We start from the raw sequence: 16,330 nt of genomic DNA on the forward strand, positions 1-16,330 counted from the left end.
CAATTTATATTTAAAAAATGTCTTCTTTTCTATCATCATCTTTTAGTTTCCCCTTTGTTCCCTCATTGTTATTTTTATGTTTTATTCAAAAAATGTAAATTCATTTAATTTCCCCCCTATCTTTATATGTTATTTTTATATCTATGTTATATTCCAAAAATGTAAATACAAAATCCTAACTTTCTGTTCGTTGGCAACAGGCCTGAAGCAGGCGGTGGAGACGGTCAACGACTACAACCCCCTGATGAAGGACTTCCCCCTCAACGACCTCCTGTCGGCCACCGAGCTGGACAAGATCCGCCAGGCTCTGATGGCCATCTTCACCCACCTGAAGAAGATCAGGAACACCAAGTACCCCATCCAGAGGGCCCTGCGCCTGGTGGAGGCCATCTCCCGCGACCTCAGCTCCCAGCTGCTCAAGGTGCTGGGCACCAGGAAGCTCATGCACGTGGCCTACGAGGAGTTTGAAAAGGTGGGTGTGGTTTTGTTTCTTTTCGACCTTCCCGTAGAGAACAACTAGAAGATGCTCTCTTTTTAAAGTCTGGGCATCCATGGGCTTTCCCTGTTTATTTTAAATGAAAAAGGGAAAATATTGTTTTTAATTGAATACCAATAACCAGTGTTACATTCATTATTTTTCTCCTATATTTCCTTGTGTCCTTTTACCTTACTGTAGGCTTGCTCTGCTTTCCTCAAGGCTTTTCCAATCCCATGCGCAAAAGTGTATGTGGTTCCCGTGCTAACCCGCTGCCATGTCTTTGCGTCTGGCTAGGTGATGGTGGCGTGCTTCGAGGTGTTCCAGACCTGGGAGGACGAGTACGAGAAGCTTCAGGTGCTCCTCAGGGACATTGTGAAGAGGAAGCGTGAGGAGAACCTCAAGATGGTGTGGCGCCTGAGCCCCGCTCACAGGAAGCTGCAGTCCCGCCTTGACCACATGAGGCGCTTCAGGAGGCAGCACGAGCAGCTGAGGGCCGTGATCGTTCGAGTCCTCAGGCCCCAGGTAATGACACAAATATTAAACATGCAGTTCACAAAGAGCTTTAACATGTACAATAACAACTATTAAAATACAAAGTAGAGCAAACATCCCTAATCGAGATGATTTGAAACCTTCTGGAAATAAAATAACTAAAAAGACGCAATAGGGCAAATAAAACCTTTAACATGAGTGAATAAAATACAGCTCTTGCACATTTTAAACGATGGCCACAGAAGCATGTTTCGGTGATATTTTGCTCACCTGCTGTGTCTACCAAATTTCCGATTATTGTTTTGATTGAAAACTTCATTGAACAACAATCAACCACAAGTGTTCAAAAGGTCTAAAAACACAGTAAAGCCCAGAGACTTGTTTCCATTTTGGTCCTTAAGTTTGAAAGGGGGAAACAGCACATGGACATTAAACATTAAGGATGATCCCGTGCGGTCTCCAGATCTCTGCCGTGCCGCAGCACGCCCCCGGAGAGGTGGTGGAGCCCCAGGACATCAAGGTGGCCGAGGTGCTGTTCGACGCGGCCGACGCCAACGCCATCGAGGAGGTCAACCTGGCCTATGAGAACGTCAAGGAGGTGGACGGCCTGGACGTGTCCAAGGAGGGCATGGAGGCGTGGGAGGCGGCCATGAAGCGCTATGACGAGCGCATCGACCGTGTGGAGACCCGCATCACCGCCCGCCTGCGCGACCAGCTGGGCACGGCCAAGAACGCCAACGAGATGTTCCGCATCTTCTCGCGCTTCAACGCGCTGTTCGTGCGGCCGCACATCCGCGGCGCCATCCGCGAGTACCAGACGCAGCTGATCCAGCGCGTCAAAGACGACATCGAGTCGCTGCACGACAAGTTCAAGGTGCAGTATCCCCAGAGCCAGGCCTGCAAGATGAGCCACGTCCGCGACCTGCCGCCCGTGTCCGGCTCCATCATCTGGGCCAAGCAGATCGACCGGCAGCTCACGGCGTACATGAAGCGGGTGGAGGACGTGCTGGGCAAGGGCTGGGAGAACCACGTGGAGGGGCTGAAGCTCAAGCAGGACGGAGACAGCTTCAGGGCCAAGCTCAACACCCAGGAGATCTTTGACGACTGGGCTCGCAAGGTATGGGTCTGACGTCCAAGGAATTTACTATTTCTTTCCGATTGAAAACATTTTGGAGGACTAAAATCATTGCCCTTCATTTAAGTTGTTGAAAAGTTGCGATAGCTTCCCATATCCGTGACATGCAGTCAACACCTTATTGCCATTTGCTGATCCTATATATTATACTAGTTATTTGTATTTGTATACATTTATTATTTAGTCAAACATTTAGCCTTTTGTCTTTTTACCTTGCATCAACATTAACTTATTTTATTCATTTGAACAAATGTTAGCCTTTTGTACTTATTGCACCGTGGGTCAGAGACCAACGCAATTTCGATTCCTCTATTTGTCTTTGGAATTAACCATAAAGCTGCCCTTTTGAACTTTGAACCAAAACAAACCCCACGTCTCATTGGCCTAACCAGGTTCAGCAGCGCAACCTGGGCGTGTCGGGCCGCATCTTCACCATCGAGAGCAGCCGCGCGCGCGGCCGCACCGGCAACATGCTGAAGCTCAAGGTCAACTTCCTCCCGGAGATCATCACCCTGTCCAAGGAGGTGCGCAACCTCAAGTGGCTGAGCTTCCGCGTGCCGCTGGCCATCGTCAACAAGGCCCACCAGGCCAACCAGCTCTACCCCTTCGCCATCTCCCTGATCGAGAGCGTGCGCACCTACGAGCGCACGTGCGAGAAGGTGGAGGAGCGCTCGTCCATCTCCCTGCTGGTGGCCGGCCTGAAGAAGGAGGTGCAGGCGCTCGTCACGGAGGGGATCGCGCTGGTCTGGGAGTCCTACAAGCTGGACCCCTACGTCCAGAGGCTGGCAGAGACCGTCTTCAACTTCCAGGAGAAGGTGGGTGGGCAGGGGGAATGAGAGATTACAATGTTACCAGGTTACCATTGTTTCATGACGAATGCTTTGATGAAAGCTTCTTAACTTAGGTAACGTATACTCGTTCTCACGGTTGAAGAGCTAGTCGTCCCTTCCCGGACTGTACTCTAAAGCATTTGTTTCCTCATCACTTCCCCACCAGGTGGACGACCTCCTGCTGATCGAGGAGAAGATCGACCTGGAGGTGCGCTCGCTGGACACCTGCATGTTCGAGAACAAGACCTTCTCGGAGATCCTCAACCGCGTCCAGAAGGCGGTGGACGACCTCAACCTGCACTCCTACTCCAACCTGCCCATCTGGGTCAACAAGCTGGACATCGAGGTGAGCCCCCGGCATGTCTTGGTGGCAATGGATTGGAAGCAAAAGTTCACAGTCTCTTTGGGGAAAAGGGTCGATTTGAAGGTAAAACCACCTCCTCCCTTCAGATCGAGCGGGTCCTTGGGGTACGTCTGCAGGCCGGTCTCAGGGCCTGGACCCAGGTCCTCCGGGGCCAGATGGAGGACCGGGCTGATGTGGACATGGACACTGAAGCCCCACAGGCTGGACACAAGCCTGGAGGAGAGCCCAAGATCAAGGTAGGCTATATGGTTCTTTGTGGTTCTCCTTAAGGCGATGATTTTTTAAAATTGATTTTCCTTTTTAAAAATGTGATTAGGATTGTGTTTTCCAGCCTATGTAAAGCAATATGTGTAATGAAAGGGGCTATATAAGAAACTTACCATGCCTTGGCTAATGTCTTGTTTGATTAAAATGTCATTCCCTAAAATAAAACTAAACTTTTGTCTTTTTACCTGCAAGAATGTACATTTTTTTTATTGGCCAAGCAATTGTTTTAATATGTATCCCTGAACTATTTGTACTTGAAAATTGTATAATCTCAGCCATTGGCTGGTAGGTGTTCATTTGGGGACTGCTGGAGACTACATGCCAGCTTGTCAGGCCCGTTCCCGGTCCGCACGCTCCGAGCTCCGCTGACAGATGGCTTTGTGTTTCAGAACGTGGTCCATGAGCTGAGGATCACCAACCAGGTGATCTACCTGAACCCGCCCATCGAGGACTGTCGTTACAAGCTGTACCAGGAGATGTTCTCCTGGAAGATGGTCATCCTTTCCCTGCCCCGCATCCAGAGCCAGCGATACCAGGTACCCACAGCGTTTTCTTTGAGCCTTTAGACAGGCAAGGTGTCTGAGATGGAGAAAAACAGCCACTCTGTAATTAGCCTTTTCAGTAAGATTATGTCGAACAATCTTTTAGGATTAATTTACTTGAAATAATTGTCAAATGTTGTAATTGCATAGTTGGTCTATTTTCTTATTACCACCAGTGCCTCTAAATCTCTTAACTCTTGATCCAACTATTTGCACCTTCTCCTCCTATATTAAATATCTCTTCCTACTAATGATAACAATAAGTTATTCTGGTGATCCCCATCATCCATTATGGTGTACGTGCTCTTTTTTTGCATGCTCTTATCTTTAGTAGCACTAGTGCGGTGGTGCACTTTCATTCCGACTTTGCAAAGTGTACAAACTGCCTTTTTAGCCGGGTGTCTGGAAATGAGGTGGCTCTTGTTTCCAAAGAGATTACTTGCAACAGCGCTGCTTGACATCTCTATTACCACCCATCATGTTAAACACTGAACATGGCCTCAAATTGAGTCTTCCAACGTGTGCTGTTGTTTCTGACACTGCCCCTGCTCCCCAGGTGGGGGTTCACTATGAGCTGTCGGAGGAGGAGAAGTTCTACCGCAACGCCCTGACCCGGATGCCCGACGGCCCTGCGGCCCTGGAGGAGGCCTACAACTCTGTGGAGGACAACGTGGGCGAGGTGGAGCAGTACGTCAAGGTAGGAACCGCTGAAGAAAGTAGGACTACCACCGCTAATTAGGGCTGGGCGATTAATTGAATTTTGATCGCGATTTCGATTTTAGCGTCAAACAATCACAAAATTAACATAATCGATTTTCTCTTTTTTTTATTTTATTATTTTATTTTTTTAAGGTTTTATAGAAAGGGCAGAACAGCTGGATACATATCTGTCTGTCATTGTAGATTGGATAATTTTCTTTTTCACCATTTTGTGTATCTTTTTAACCCATTTGTGCCGGATGCTGCGCGGCGCAACATTGTATCTAGTAGAAATTAGAAATTTCAAAGTTCTCAGTTACAAAAAAAGAAATCGGAGAGACATGCTGAATAAATACAACATGTTTTCAAACTCAAAAATAATCGTTTGAATAATCGTGATTTCAATATTCACCAAAATAATCGTGATTATGATTTTTCCCATAATCGAGCAGCCCTACTGCTAATTGGGTTCCATACATTTATGGGACTAGGATGTGCAGCACGAGTTATTTATTTATTTTATATATTTTTTCTTTTTTAACGCTATCTCCAATTTTCCAACGTATTCTTTGCGTGATCCTGCTGATCCCTTTCTCCCCATCTCCGCCAACAGGTCTGGCTGCAGTACCAGTGCTTGTGGGACATGCAGGCAGAGAACATCTACAACCGCCTGGGTGAAGACCTGACCAAGTGGCAGGCCCTGCTGGTCCAGATCCGCAAGGCCCGCGGAACCTTTGACAACGCCGAGACCCGGAAGGAGTTCGGTCCCGTCATCATCGACTATGGCAAGGTAACGTCGCCCCTGGGTTATGTTGAGGTGGCAAATTAAACCCAAAAGTTTGAGCAAAGTGAAACAAAATGTCATTGGCGATTGGATGACACTTTATTAGACCTGGAAGGCAAATTCAGGTGATGCAGCAGCAAAGGAACAGTGCAACTCAAACAAAAGAAGATTCAATGAGAATACAGTGGATTATTCACTCTTTATACATAGATATAGATGGATCAATTCTTTATTTATTTTTTTACCCTGTTCTTTGTACAATATCGCATATAAATACCCATTTGCTTTCGTGCGTTTCCCTGTCTCTTAGGTCCAATCCAAGGTGAACCTGAAGTACGACTCCTGGCACAAGGAGGTCCTGAGCAAGTTTGGTCAGATGCTGGGTCAGAACATGGCGGACTTCCACTCCCAGATCTCCAAGGTACAGTCTCTCCCCCCCCCCCCCCCCCCCCCCCCCCCTTTTAAGCATCTTAATTGCGTTGCTTAACATGTGATTCGAAATAGTGAAATGATTTTATTTAAATGTTAATCTGTACTGTTCATTATTGCATCCCTTCTGCAGTCTCGCCTGGAACTGGAACAACACTCTGTGGATACCGCCAGCACCTCGGACGCCGTCACCTTCATCACCTACGTCCAGACCCTCAAACGCAAGATCAAACAATTTGAGAAGAATGTGGATGTAAGTACTACATCATTTATACTATTTCCAAACACGACCTACTCATTGATTACTTCTAATCCCAAAATGTTCCACTCTACCGTAGTACCTCATCCACGTTTCCTTCTGCTCCCCTAATGTCTGACTCTGTTCCGCCTCCCAGCTGTTCCGCAACGGGCAGCGTCTGCTGGAGAAGCAGCGCTTCCAGTTCCCGCCCTCTTGGCTCTACATTGACAACATCGAGGGCGAGTGGGGGGCCTTCAGTGACATCATGAAGCGCAAGGACACCGCCATCCAGCAGCAGGTGGCCAACCTGCAGATGAAGATTGTCCAGGAGGACCGCGCCGTGGAGGGCCGCACCACCGACCTGCTCACGGACTGGGAGAAGGCCAAACCAGTGGCTGTAAGCAGCCCTTCCATTTTCCAGTCTCCAGTGTCTTCCCAGGCCAACATGATACATTGTGACCCTTAGCCCTCTGAACGCTGAAGGGAAACTCTCCCAAAAGCAGCTTCGAGATTAGAAAATGTGAATATTCGAGCATCACCTCGATTTTAAAAATCTTTTAAAGTGTTGACAATGTCTATTATCTTCTTACAGGGGAGCCTGCGTCCGGAGGAGGCCCTCCAGTCCCTCACCATCTACGAGGGCAAGTTCGGCCGCCTGAAGGACGACCGGGAGAAGTGTGCCCGTGCGAAGGAGGCCCTGGAGCTCACAGACACCGGGCTGCTCAGTGGCAGCGAGGAGAGGGTGCAGGTAAACAGAGGCCCGCTCGAGGACCGACACGCAGGAACAACACACAAGGCACTCGGTTCTTACATGCTAGTCGCTTTTTGGAAAAATTGTAATGTCATCCTCCCTATATGGTGTATATCCCAAAGATGGATTCTTTTATTTAAGGTGGGGTTGTAGGTAGGCATGAGGTCTAGGACAATGTCCCATAGACTAAAATGAGCCTGTTCAGAAACTTGTCACGTCTCATACCAGCCGTTGCGGTCTGGTGGTCACTAGTCTTGAGGCAAGACTTGTTTCTTGCTAACGTAATACCTTTCCCAACCAGCTTTTAATGGAAAGCTTTTTGTGTGGGGTTTCCCGACACCGCTATAGACATTAACATCTCCTCCTGAAGGTGTCGTACTGACTGCATGGTGCGTCTGGTTCCTAGGTGGCACTGGAGGAGCTGCAGGACCTGAAGGGAGTGTGGTCGGAGCTCTCCAAGGTCTGGGAGCAGATCGACCAGATGAAGGAGCAGCCGTGGGTGTCTGTCCAGCCACGCAAGGTAACAGAAGAATCGCATACGTCAGAATCATGTGGCAGAATCTGACTCTCATGTGCCCTCTCAGATATGCTGAGGTTCATGTGATGTGAGCTGATTCTAGATACTTGTTCGATACCTGATCTAAATGTTTTGTTCTGTGTTGTCGTCCAAAGCTCCGTCAGAGTCTGGACGCTCTTCTGAACCAGCTGAAGAACTTCCCGGCGCGTCTGCGCCAGTACGCCTCCTACGAATACGTCCAGAGGCTGCTGAAGGGCTACATGAAGGTCAGACATAACGTCTTTACGACAAAATTCTCTAAAAATATCTGCAGATTAATGCCGAGAGTGGAGATGGGTTTTTCAACAGACGTTGGGGCTGTGCAATCAATCAAAATTGAATTGCGGGTCAAACGATCTTCAAACTAAAATAATCGAGAAAGAAACTTTTTTTATTATTTTTCTTTTCATTAGATGTTATATAGAAATTGCAGAACAGCTGGATGCATATTTGTATATTTTTATATATTTTTGTGTATTTTTTAAGCGCTTTTAAGTTCACAGTTACAATCTTTTTTTTTTTGGAGAGAAAGGCTGAATAAATGCATCCTGTTTTCAAATTCTAAAATAATGATTTGAATAATCATGATTTCAATATGTATTTATATATAGAATAATCGTGATTATGACATTTTTCCGATAGTTGAGCAGCCCTAACAGATGTTTTTCAAATCTTTCACCAGGTCAACATGTTGGTGATTGAGCTGAAGTCCGAGGCCCTGAAGGATCGCCACTGGAAGACGCTGATGAAGCGCCTGCACGTGAACTGGGTGCCGTCGGAGCTGACCCTGGGCCAGGTCTGGGACGTGGACCTGCAGAAGAACGAGATGGTGGTGAAGGATGTCATGCTGGTGGCCCAGGGAGAGATGGCTCTTGAGGAGTTCCTCAAGCAGGTGAACACAACGTTAACTAAACCAAGGGGATTCTCTTGAAATATGCCCAAGATTTGTGTCTAATTTATCAATGTTTTCTTATTTTTATCTGCATGTTTTGATTATCTTGTTTCAGTTGCGTCTATTTATGGTTGAATTGGCTGTCATTTATTTGATCCAGGTTCCAATTACACAATTAGGATAGTTTTTATTAATTTTTTCCATTTTCAGAACATCAATGTTTGGGGAAAGGCATTTAGAAAAATCATAAAAATCAATTTCAAGCAATTGCGAGATTTCTTGCCAGGACTTCCAACGCCATTTGGCTGTCAAAACATGCAACCATTTTTTTATCTTGAGTATGCGCTCGCTATGCATACATTGTGGGCTGTTCACACGCATAGTGGTCCGAGCAAGGCCTCGCGGACATGGGCGGGGGGGTCGACGGCTCCAACGTCACGCGGACCAAAGCCAACGCGACGTTACATTGCCCTGAATGTCTCCGTCCAGATCCGGGAGGTGTGGAACGCGTACGAGCTGGACCTGATCAACTACCAGAACAAGTGCCGCCTGATCCGGGGCTGGGACGACCTGTTCAACAAGGTCAAGGAGCACATCAACAGCGTGTCCGCCATGAAGCTGTCCCCGTACTACAAGGTAAGTGCAGCAGCCTTCATGTTGTATGTATATAAAGGACGTTTTCATGCGGTCCAGGAACCACTGAATATATTTTGATCAGTAAAGTCATGTATACATTTATAATACAATGTCGCAAACATGAGTTTTCATACAGTTTTCAAACATAACGTTTAAATTAAACTGCCAAGGCATCCATATATATGTAATTACATTCATTTGTTATCGATCTTCCCCATTTGTCCCCAGCTATATCCCACACATCGGTCCTGACTCATAGCTCTACCGCATTAACCCAGACCCCCCCAGACACGAGTCGTACAATGACCACATGGTCATTTCCACTTTCCTTCTTCACCCCCTCCATCCCCCAGGTGTTTGAGGAGGACGCTCTCAGCTGGGAGGACAAGCTGAACCGCATCATGGCTCTGTTTGACGTCTGGATCGACGTGCAGCGCCGCTGGGTCTACCTGGAGGGCATCTTCACGGGCAGCGCGGACATCAAACACCTGCTGCCGGTCGAGACCCAGAGGTTCCAGAAGTAAGTCAGACATGGCAATACTTCGGCAAAGACGGTCTTTGTTTGACTGTGGAAAAAGTGGAAATGTCTACCTGTAGGCACCCTAGAGCGAGATGCCATCTTTGGAAAGAAGCATCCACTAAATGACTAAATAATCAATTGTAAGACTTGGTCGTTAGACCCATATTTCCCTTCTGGGATTAATAAAGTCTTGTATCTGGTCTGGAGTAGGTATTGCACCACCAGCAAACCATGGCTAATGTTTCCACCCTCTGGTGTCCCTCTTTGTCTCTGTCCCTCCCAGCATCAGCACAGAGTTCCTGACCCTGATGAAGAAGGTGACCAAGTCTCCGCTGATCATGGACGTGCTCAACATCCAGGGGGTGCAGAGGTCCCTTGAGAGGCTCGCTGACCTCCTAGGCAAAATCCAGAAGGCCCTGGGAGAGTACCTGGAGAGAGAGCGCTCCTCCTTCCCCCGGTAAAGATTTATTTTTAAATAAGTTTTTTTAAATAAATATTTTTTTTTCAGATTTGTTGTATTCCAATAAACTGCAATGCACACATGTTCAAACCGTAAGGATCCTTCATTATTTTCACAGGACAATAACAAATGAAATACTGAAATTAGGGTAGAATAAGAAATTGCTCATCACTCTTGAAGACATTCCAGACATTCATTGTCATTATGTTATTTATGGTTGTATTTTGATGCGTTGATGTTCCAATTTAGGATAATGTTGAGTCGGGCATGCTCCTCTGATGTATTTTATTGTGTGAAGGAGTATTCCAATAGTGAGAATCGTTTCTAGTTAAGCTCAAATGAAACGGACAGCATCTTACCCTACCCTCTGCCACTAGGTTCTACTTCGTGGGAGACGAGGACCTGCTGGAGATCATCGGCAACAGCAAGAACGTGGCCAAGCTGCAGAAGCACTTCAAGAAGATGTTCGCGGGCGTCTCCAGCATCCTGCTGAACGAGGACAACACGGAGGTGCTCGGCATCTGCTCCCGCGAGGGCGAGGAGATCACCTACAAGACGCCCGTCTCCATCACCAAGCACCCCAAGATCAACGAGTGGCTCACCCTGGTGGAGAAGGAGATGAGGGTGACCCTCGCCAAGCTGCTGGCCGAGTCGGTCACCGAGGTGACAGACTTTAACAAGGGCGACTCCGTGGACCTCACCCAGTACATCAACTGGATCGATCGCTACCAGGTGAGTGGGATGTGAGAGAAGGGGGTGCATGAGGAGAGTGGCCAAGTAGGACTCATGGATCTCTTTAAGATTCCTTTGGATCTGACCCTGAAAACAAACGAGGTCTTATGCGAGATGCATATCGAACACAAAGAAGAGTTCATAACCTCTCTGAGGGAATCCTCTGGTATAGTAAGAATTACAATCATATTCTATAATTTAAATTGCTAATTGTATTAGATTCTGTGTTACAAAGTGCCTAATATGGCCAGATAATGATTCCATGGCGAACAACGGAATAATGGACCAATACATTGGTAGAAAAAGGCATGAAGAAAAAAAAACGAGCAAAAAGACTTCAGAACTATAAAAAACCAAAACGGACCAAATGTGAAGAATGCAAACGGTGCAAACCAATGTCATCCATTAACCTCCAACGCCCCCCCGCCCTCCTCCCCCAGGCCCAGCTGGTGGTGCTCTCCACCCAGATCGCCTGGTCGGAGAACATCGAGTCGGCGCTGACCACGGTGGCGGCCGGCGGCGACATGTCCCCCATGCACAGCGTGCAGCAGTACGTGGAGGCCACCCTGAACGTCCTGGCTGACACCGTGCTGATGGAGCAGCCCCCACTGCGCAGGAGGAAACTGGAGCACCTGGTGCGTGATGCTCTCTCTCTCTCTCTCTTTTGATCTCTAGGGTTAGCCCTCTCTCTCTCTCGCTCTCTCGCTCTCTCTCTCTCTCTCAGGGCTGGGATATATGGTAAAATGTATTACCATAGGTGATTCTTAAAGTGCATGGTACTTGACCATGCAAGTATACCTTCCCATTTACAAACAAGTAAATGGTAAGGTTACAAGTTGTTCCTTTTTTCCCGTATCCAGATCATTTTGAGGGTATAATGCATCTTCTCATCACATCGCTTCTCCAATGATTAATATATAGTCACGAATGTAGATAGTTAATTATGACTTGAAGTGGAGATCTTCGCCATAGAAATCTCATGATGATGATGATGATTACCGATCTGACCACATCCTCTCACCCCCGCAGATCACAGAGCTGGTGCACCAGCGCGACGTGACCCGGCGGCTGATCAAGAACAAGATCGACAACCCCAAGTCGTTCGAGTGGCTCAGCCAGATGCGCTTCTACTTCGACCCCAAGCAGACGGACGTGCTGCAGCAGCTGTCTATCCAGATGGCCAACGCCAAGTTCAACTACGGCTTCGAGTACCTGGGGGTCCAGGACAAGCTGGTGCAGACCCCGCTGACGGACCGCTGCTACCTCACCATGACCCAGGCTCTGGAGGCCCGCCTCGGAGGGTCCCCCTTCGGTAAGCCCGGATAGGGTGTGGGAAAAGTTTGGGGGTTCACGTTAGGATTGGGATACAATGCTTGGCTCACACACTGGCATATTGTAATGCAATGGTTTATTGCCTTATTATTTAGAAAATATAGTGTGTGTGTGTGTGGTATAGCTTAATACTTTATGTATGCCTGGTTATCATGTAAATCCACTTATCTTTGCCTTGCAAATAATGATGACTCATTCATTATTAACTGAAAGGGTTTATTAACCGACAGTAAATCCATCGCCCTCCCCTCTCAGGTCCTGCCGGAACCGGAAAGACTGAGTCTGTGAAGGCTCTGGGCCACCAGCTGGGACGCTTTGTCCTGGTGTTCAACTGTGACGAGACCTTCGACTTCCAGGTGCGCTGTTGGTTTTTATTACAGACCCTCTTTAATCAATGAAAATATATTTATTTTTAAAGACGTACGTATGGTGTGCATTTCTATAGGCACCTTTTAGGTTCATGCATTGTCTTGTATGCCCTTGCTTTATCGTTATTATTTTTGTTTGTTTTGCTTGAATGTATTCCAATCTCTAAATTCCATTAATAAGTTGAGTAATTAATAATCAAGCAATTAATAATTGCAAAATGTTCCTTTCTGGACCAACGACGAAGCCCAAAGCTCAGGTGGTTTGTGTGGTTCTCTCCTCTGCAGGCCATGGGGCGTATCTTCGTGGGCCTGTGCCAGGTGGGCGCGTGGGGCTGCTTCGACGAGTTCAACCGGCTGGAGGAGAGGATGCTGTCGGCCGTGTCACAGCAGGTCCAGTACATCCAGGTGGCTCTGAGGGAGCACAGCAACCCCAACAGGGACAGAAGTACGTCTACAGCTTGTCCTGCTCGTGACACGATGATCTAGGCAGGAGGAACTTATGGAACGATGCATGCTACTGGCTTGTAGGAGGTGTTTCGTTTTTAAAGTTAAACCTCAGGTAAAAAGTCTGAAGCGGATGTCTTAATGCGGTCAGCTCTGCACAGAGAGATCATCTCAGAGGTTAAACTTTACAGGGAACCAGACAAAATAAACCGTGTAAGAACTGATTGATTTTTGCCTAATGCATCCATTCTGGGTTGCTTGGCCTGAACCCTTTTGAAAGGATATCCTCTACAATATTTATTTCGATGAATTTGCTGAAATGTAAGTGAAAATAACTGATTCATCATTTTTTTATTTCACAAAGCATGTCATTTAAAATAATTAACTCAGCCGAGTTTCCCCAACTTATCTCTTGTCTATATATTTTTTGTTCATTTTTTAAGGTGCACCAATCACCACTGAGCTGCTGAACAAGCAGGTGAAGGTGAGCCCCGACATGGCCATCTTCATCACCATGAACCCGGGCTACGCCGGCCGCTCCAACCTGCCCGACAACCTGAAGAAGCTGTTCCGAAGCCTGGCCATGACCAAGCCCGACCGGCAGCTCATCGCCCAGGTCATGCTCTACTCCCAGGGCTTCCGCACAGCAGAAACTCTGGCCAAGAAGATCGTGCCCTTCTTCAAGTACGTCTCGTCGTCGCTATTGTTGTTTTTGATGTCTTTTTTATTTTTATCAGGTTGGTCAGAACTTCCCAGGGGGGTTGATTTTCATCCTTTGAAATCCATGGTAATGGTTATTTGGTAGAAATGGATGTTTAAATCTTACAAAATAAAGGTTATAAGTTTGGATGAGTTCAAATGATTAATTTGCTCCTATTGTGTCCTGGACTCCCACTGACTCTTCTGTTGTCTTCTGTTCTCCAGGCTGTGCGATGAGCAGCTGTCGTCCCAGAGTCACTACGACTTCGGCCTGCGAGCCCTGAAGAGCGTGCTGATCAGCGCCGGTAACGTGAAGCGCGAGCGCATCCAGCGCATCAAGAAGGAGAAGCGGGAGCGCGGAGAGAATGTAGACGAGAACGAGATCGCCGAGAACCTACCTGAGCAGGAGGTAGGAACATTCATGGATTTACATGTTTTTGGGCTTTTTATCAAGTTTCCACTTAAAAGAGGGAATGGAAAAACGACATAATCCTGATGATGGACATGCTTTTTTCCATATTTGATTTTGTACAGTTGTATCTCGCATCACATAGCATAGTCTCTACTCTAATCTTTAATCTCAGAGGGAGAGGACTCATTATAAAATGATATGCATGACCATTACTCTCAGTTCCCTTTCCCTTTCGCATAATAAACCTGTAGAATCATACCGACTTTGAAAGGGTTCATCACATTCTGTCAACTGGTGAATCAACCTTGCGTTGCTACAAGATGGGTTAAAAATAGTCCTCGTCAATCTCTTTTTAAATTCAGATCTTACCGTGAACCTAATGAGTTTGTCCTCCGTTTAATGTGTTGCCTTTAATGTCTCCCCGCTATCCGTCCCCCTCATCTCCCCCCTCCAGATCCTGATCCAGAGTGTCTGTGAGACCATGGTCCCCAAGCTGGTGGCGGAGGACATCCCCCTGCTCTTCAGCCTGCTGTCGGACGTGTTCCCCGGGGTGCAGTACATGCGGGGGGAGATGACGGCCCTCCGGGAGGAGCTGAAGAAGGTGTGCTCCGAGATGTACCTCACCTACGGAGACGGAGACGACGTGGGCACCATGTGGGTGGAGAAGGTATGGATCTTTCTTTTCTCGCCATCTTTGAAAAAAGTAGCAAAAAAAAAAGTAAAACGATAAGGATAATTAAAAAGACGAGAAGATAATGCATTTTATTGCTATTTATGCTTTCACATACAATGAATTTGTTGTGGCATGCTTATGCTATAAAGAAAATCCAAACAAGATGCAAAATAAACCTGTACAAGATATTAAAAGCAAATGAGATAACTAATGCACAATATAAGGTCTTCAATATATATAGTGATATAATATGATGAAGTAATGTAAATGGAGAATTTAAATGTTGACGGGGGATGTTGATTCTGACTGACTACATAAGCTTTGTGTATGAATCTAAACATAATTGACCCTATACGCTACAGGTGCTCAGGAAAGCAGTACCTATGCATCGCCGGCTCTTCATCTACGTGTCCTTCGCCCACCACAGGTGTTGCAGCTGTACCAGATCACCCAGATCAACCACGGCCTGATGATGGTGGGGCCCTCGGGCAGTGGTAAGACCATGGCCTGGAGGGTGCTGCTCAAGGCCCTGGAGAGGCTGGAGGGCATGGAGGGGGTCGCCCACATCATCGACCCCAAGGCCATCAGCAAGGACCACCTGTATGGCACCTTGGACCCCAACACCCGCGAGTGGACGGACGGCCTGTTCACGCACATCCTCAGAAAGTGAGCCACTTCCATTATCAGCAAAAACATTTGTTATTGTAGCAGCAATAACTCTCCGTGGTTATACTATATTTTAAGAGGCATGTATTGAGTTGAAGTGCTTCAAACTATCGTTGTACTTTGAAGGATTATTCTGGGTTCCTGACCCACTCGCCAACCCCTACTGCCCCTCTCCCTTCAGGATCATTGACAACGTGCGCGGGGAGCTGCAGAAGCGCCAGTGGATCATCTTTGACGGCGACGTGGACCCCGAGTGGGTGGAGAACCTCAACTCCGTGCTGGACGACAACAAGCTGCTGACGCTGCCCAACGGAGAGCGTCTCAGTCTGCCCCCCAACGTAAGCTCAGAAGGACCGTAGTTCATACATTGACCGTACAGTAGGGCTGTGCGAATAATCTAATATTGATCGCGTTTTCGGCGTTAAACGATCTACACAACTACTGTAGGTATGAACTGATGACTGATTTGTCCTGTTGGTAATGGGACAAGACCTGACTGCACCATAGCTGAGCAATGCTGTATTGTACTGGAATTATTTGTCGAGCATGATCTGGGACAACCTCCAACCCTGGGCACTACTGACCACCTCCCTCCTTCTCTCCCCTTAGGTGCGCATCATGTTCGAGGTGCAGGACCTGAAGTACGCCACGCTGGCCACCGTGTCCCGCTGCGGCATGGTGTGGTTCAGCGAGGACGTGCTCAGCACCGACATGGTCTTCAACCACTTCCTGGCGCGCCTTCGAAGCATCCCATTGGACGAGGGCGAGGATGATTTGGGACGCATGAGGAAGGGCACAGAGGATGAGGAGGAGACGGCCTCGCCCATGCTGCAGGTTGGGATTGCATCACTCTTCATCGTGTTTCATAATGTAGTTACTCGTGGATCGAAAGATGGCATCCAACTCTTTAAGAAGTTTGCTAATCAGGTCA

At 47.4% G+C, this 16,330-nt stretch overlaps 1 protein-coding gene across 1 annotated transcript in view; it reads left to right on the plus strand.

Moving 5' to 3' along the window:
• The window catches only part of dync1h1 (dynein, cytoplasmic 1, heavy chain 1), a 41,670-nt gene that overhangs the window by 3,060 nt on the left and 22,280 nt on the right, over positions 1–16,330 (plus strand). The window contains exons 6-35 of the mRNA XM_079752177.1: positions 201–472; positions 773–1,000; positions 1,434–2,087; positions 2,498–2,920; positions 3,102–3,281; positions 3,386–3,535; positions 3,956–4,102; positions 4,665–4,805; positions 5,421–5,597; positions 5,902–6,012; positions 6,154–6,273; positions 6,416–6,655; positions 6,851–7,006; positions 7,416–7,529; positions 7,682–7,792; positions 8,248–8,457; positions 8,947–9,093; positions 9,447–9,613; positions 9,897–10,070; positions 10,451–10,805; positions 11,246–11,440; positions 11,835–12,117; positions 12,393–12,493; positions 12,791–12,950; positions 13,393–13,633; positions 13,874–14,057; positions 14,515–14,727; positions 15,161–15,399; positions 15,581–15,737; positions 16,009–16,233. Of these exons, the coding sequence (XP_079608303.1) occupies positions 201–472; positions 773–1,000; positions 1,434–2,087; positions 2,498–2,920; positions 3,102–3,281; positions 3,386–3,535; positions 3,956–4,102; positions 4,665–4,805; positions 5,421–5,597; positions 5,902–6,012; positions 6,154–6,273; positions 6,416–6,655; positions 6,851–7,006; positions 7,416–7,529; positions 7,682–7,792; positions 8,248–8,457; positions 8,947–9,093; positions 9,447–9,613; positions 9,897–10,070; positions 10,451–10,805; positions 11,246–11,440; positions 11,835–12,117; positions 12,393–12,493; positions 12,791–12,950; positions 13,393–13,633; positions 13,874–14,057; positions 14,515–14,727; positions 15,161–15,399; positions 15,581–15,737; positions 16,009–16,233 (6,275 nt within the window). The remainder of the gene's footprint in view (positions 1–200; positions 473–772; positions 1,001–1,433; positions 2,088–2,497; positions 2,921–3,101; positions 3,282–3,385; positions 3,536–3,955; positions 4,103–4,664; positions 4,806–5,420; positions 5,598–5,901; positions 6,013–6,153; positions 6,274–6,415; positions 6,656–6,850; positions 7,007–7,415; positions 7,530–7,681; positions 7,793–8,247; positions 8,458–8,946; positions 9,094–9,446; positions 9,614–9,896; positions 10,071–10,450; positions 10,806–11,245; positions 11,441–11,834; positions 12,118–12,392; positions 12,494–12,790; positions 12,951–13,392; positions 13,634–13,873; positions 14,058–14,514; positions 14,728–15,160; positions 15,400–15,580; positions 15,738–16,008; positions 16,234–16,330) is intronic.

Source organism: Pollachius pollachius (genome assembly GCF_949987615.1).
Source record: "Pollachius pollachius genome assembly, chromosome: 15".
Lineage (NCBI taxonomy): Eukaryota > Metazoa > Chordata > Actinopteri > Gadiformes > Gadidae > Pollachius > Pollachius pollachius.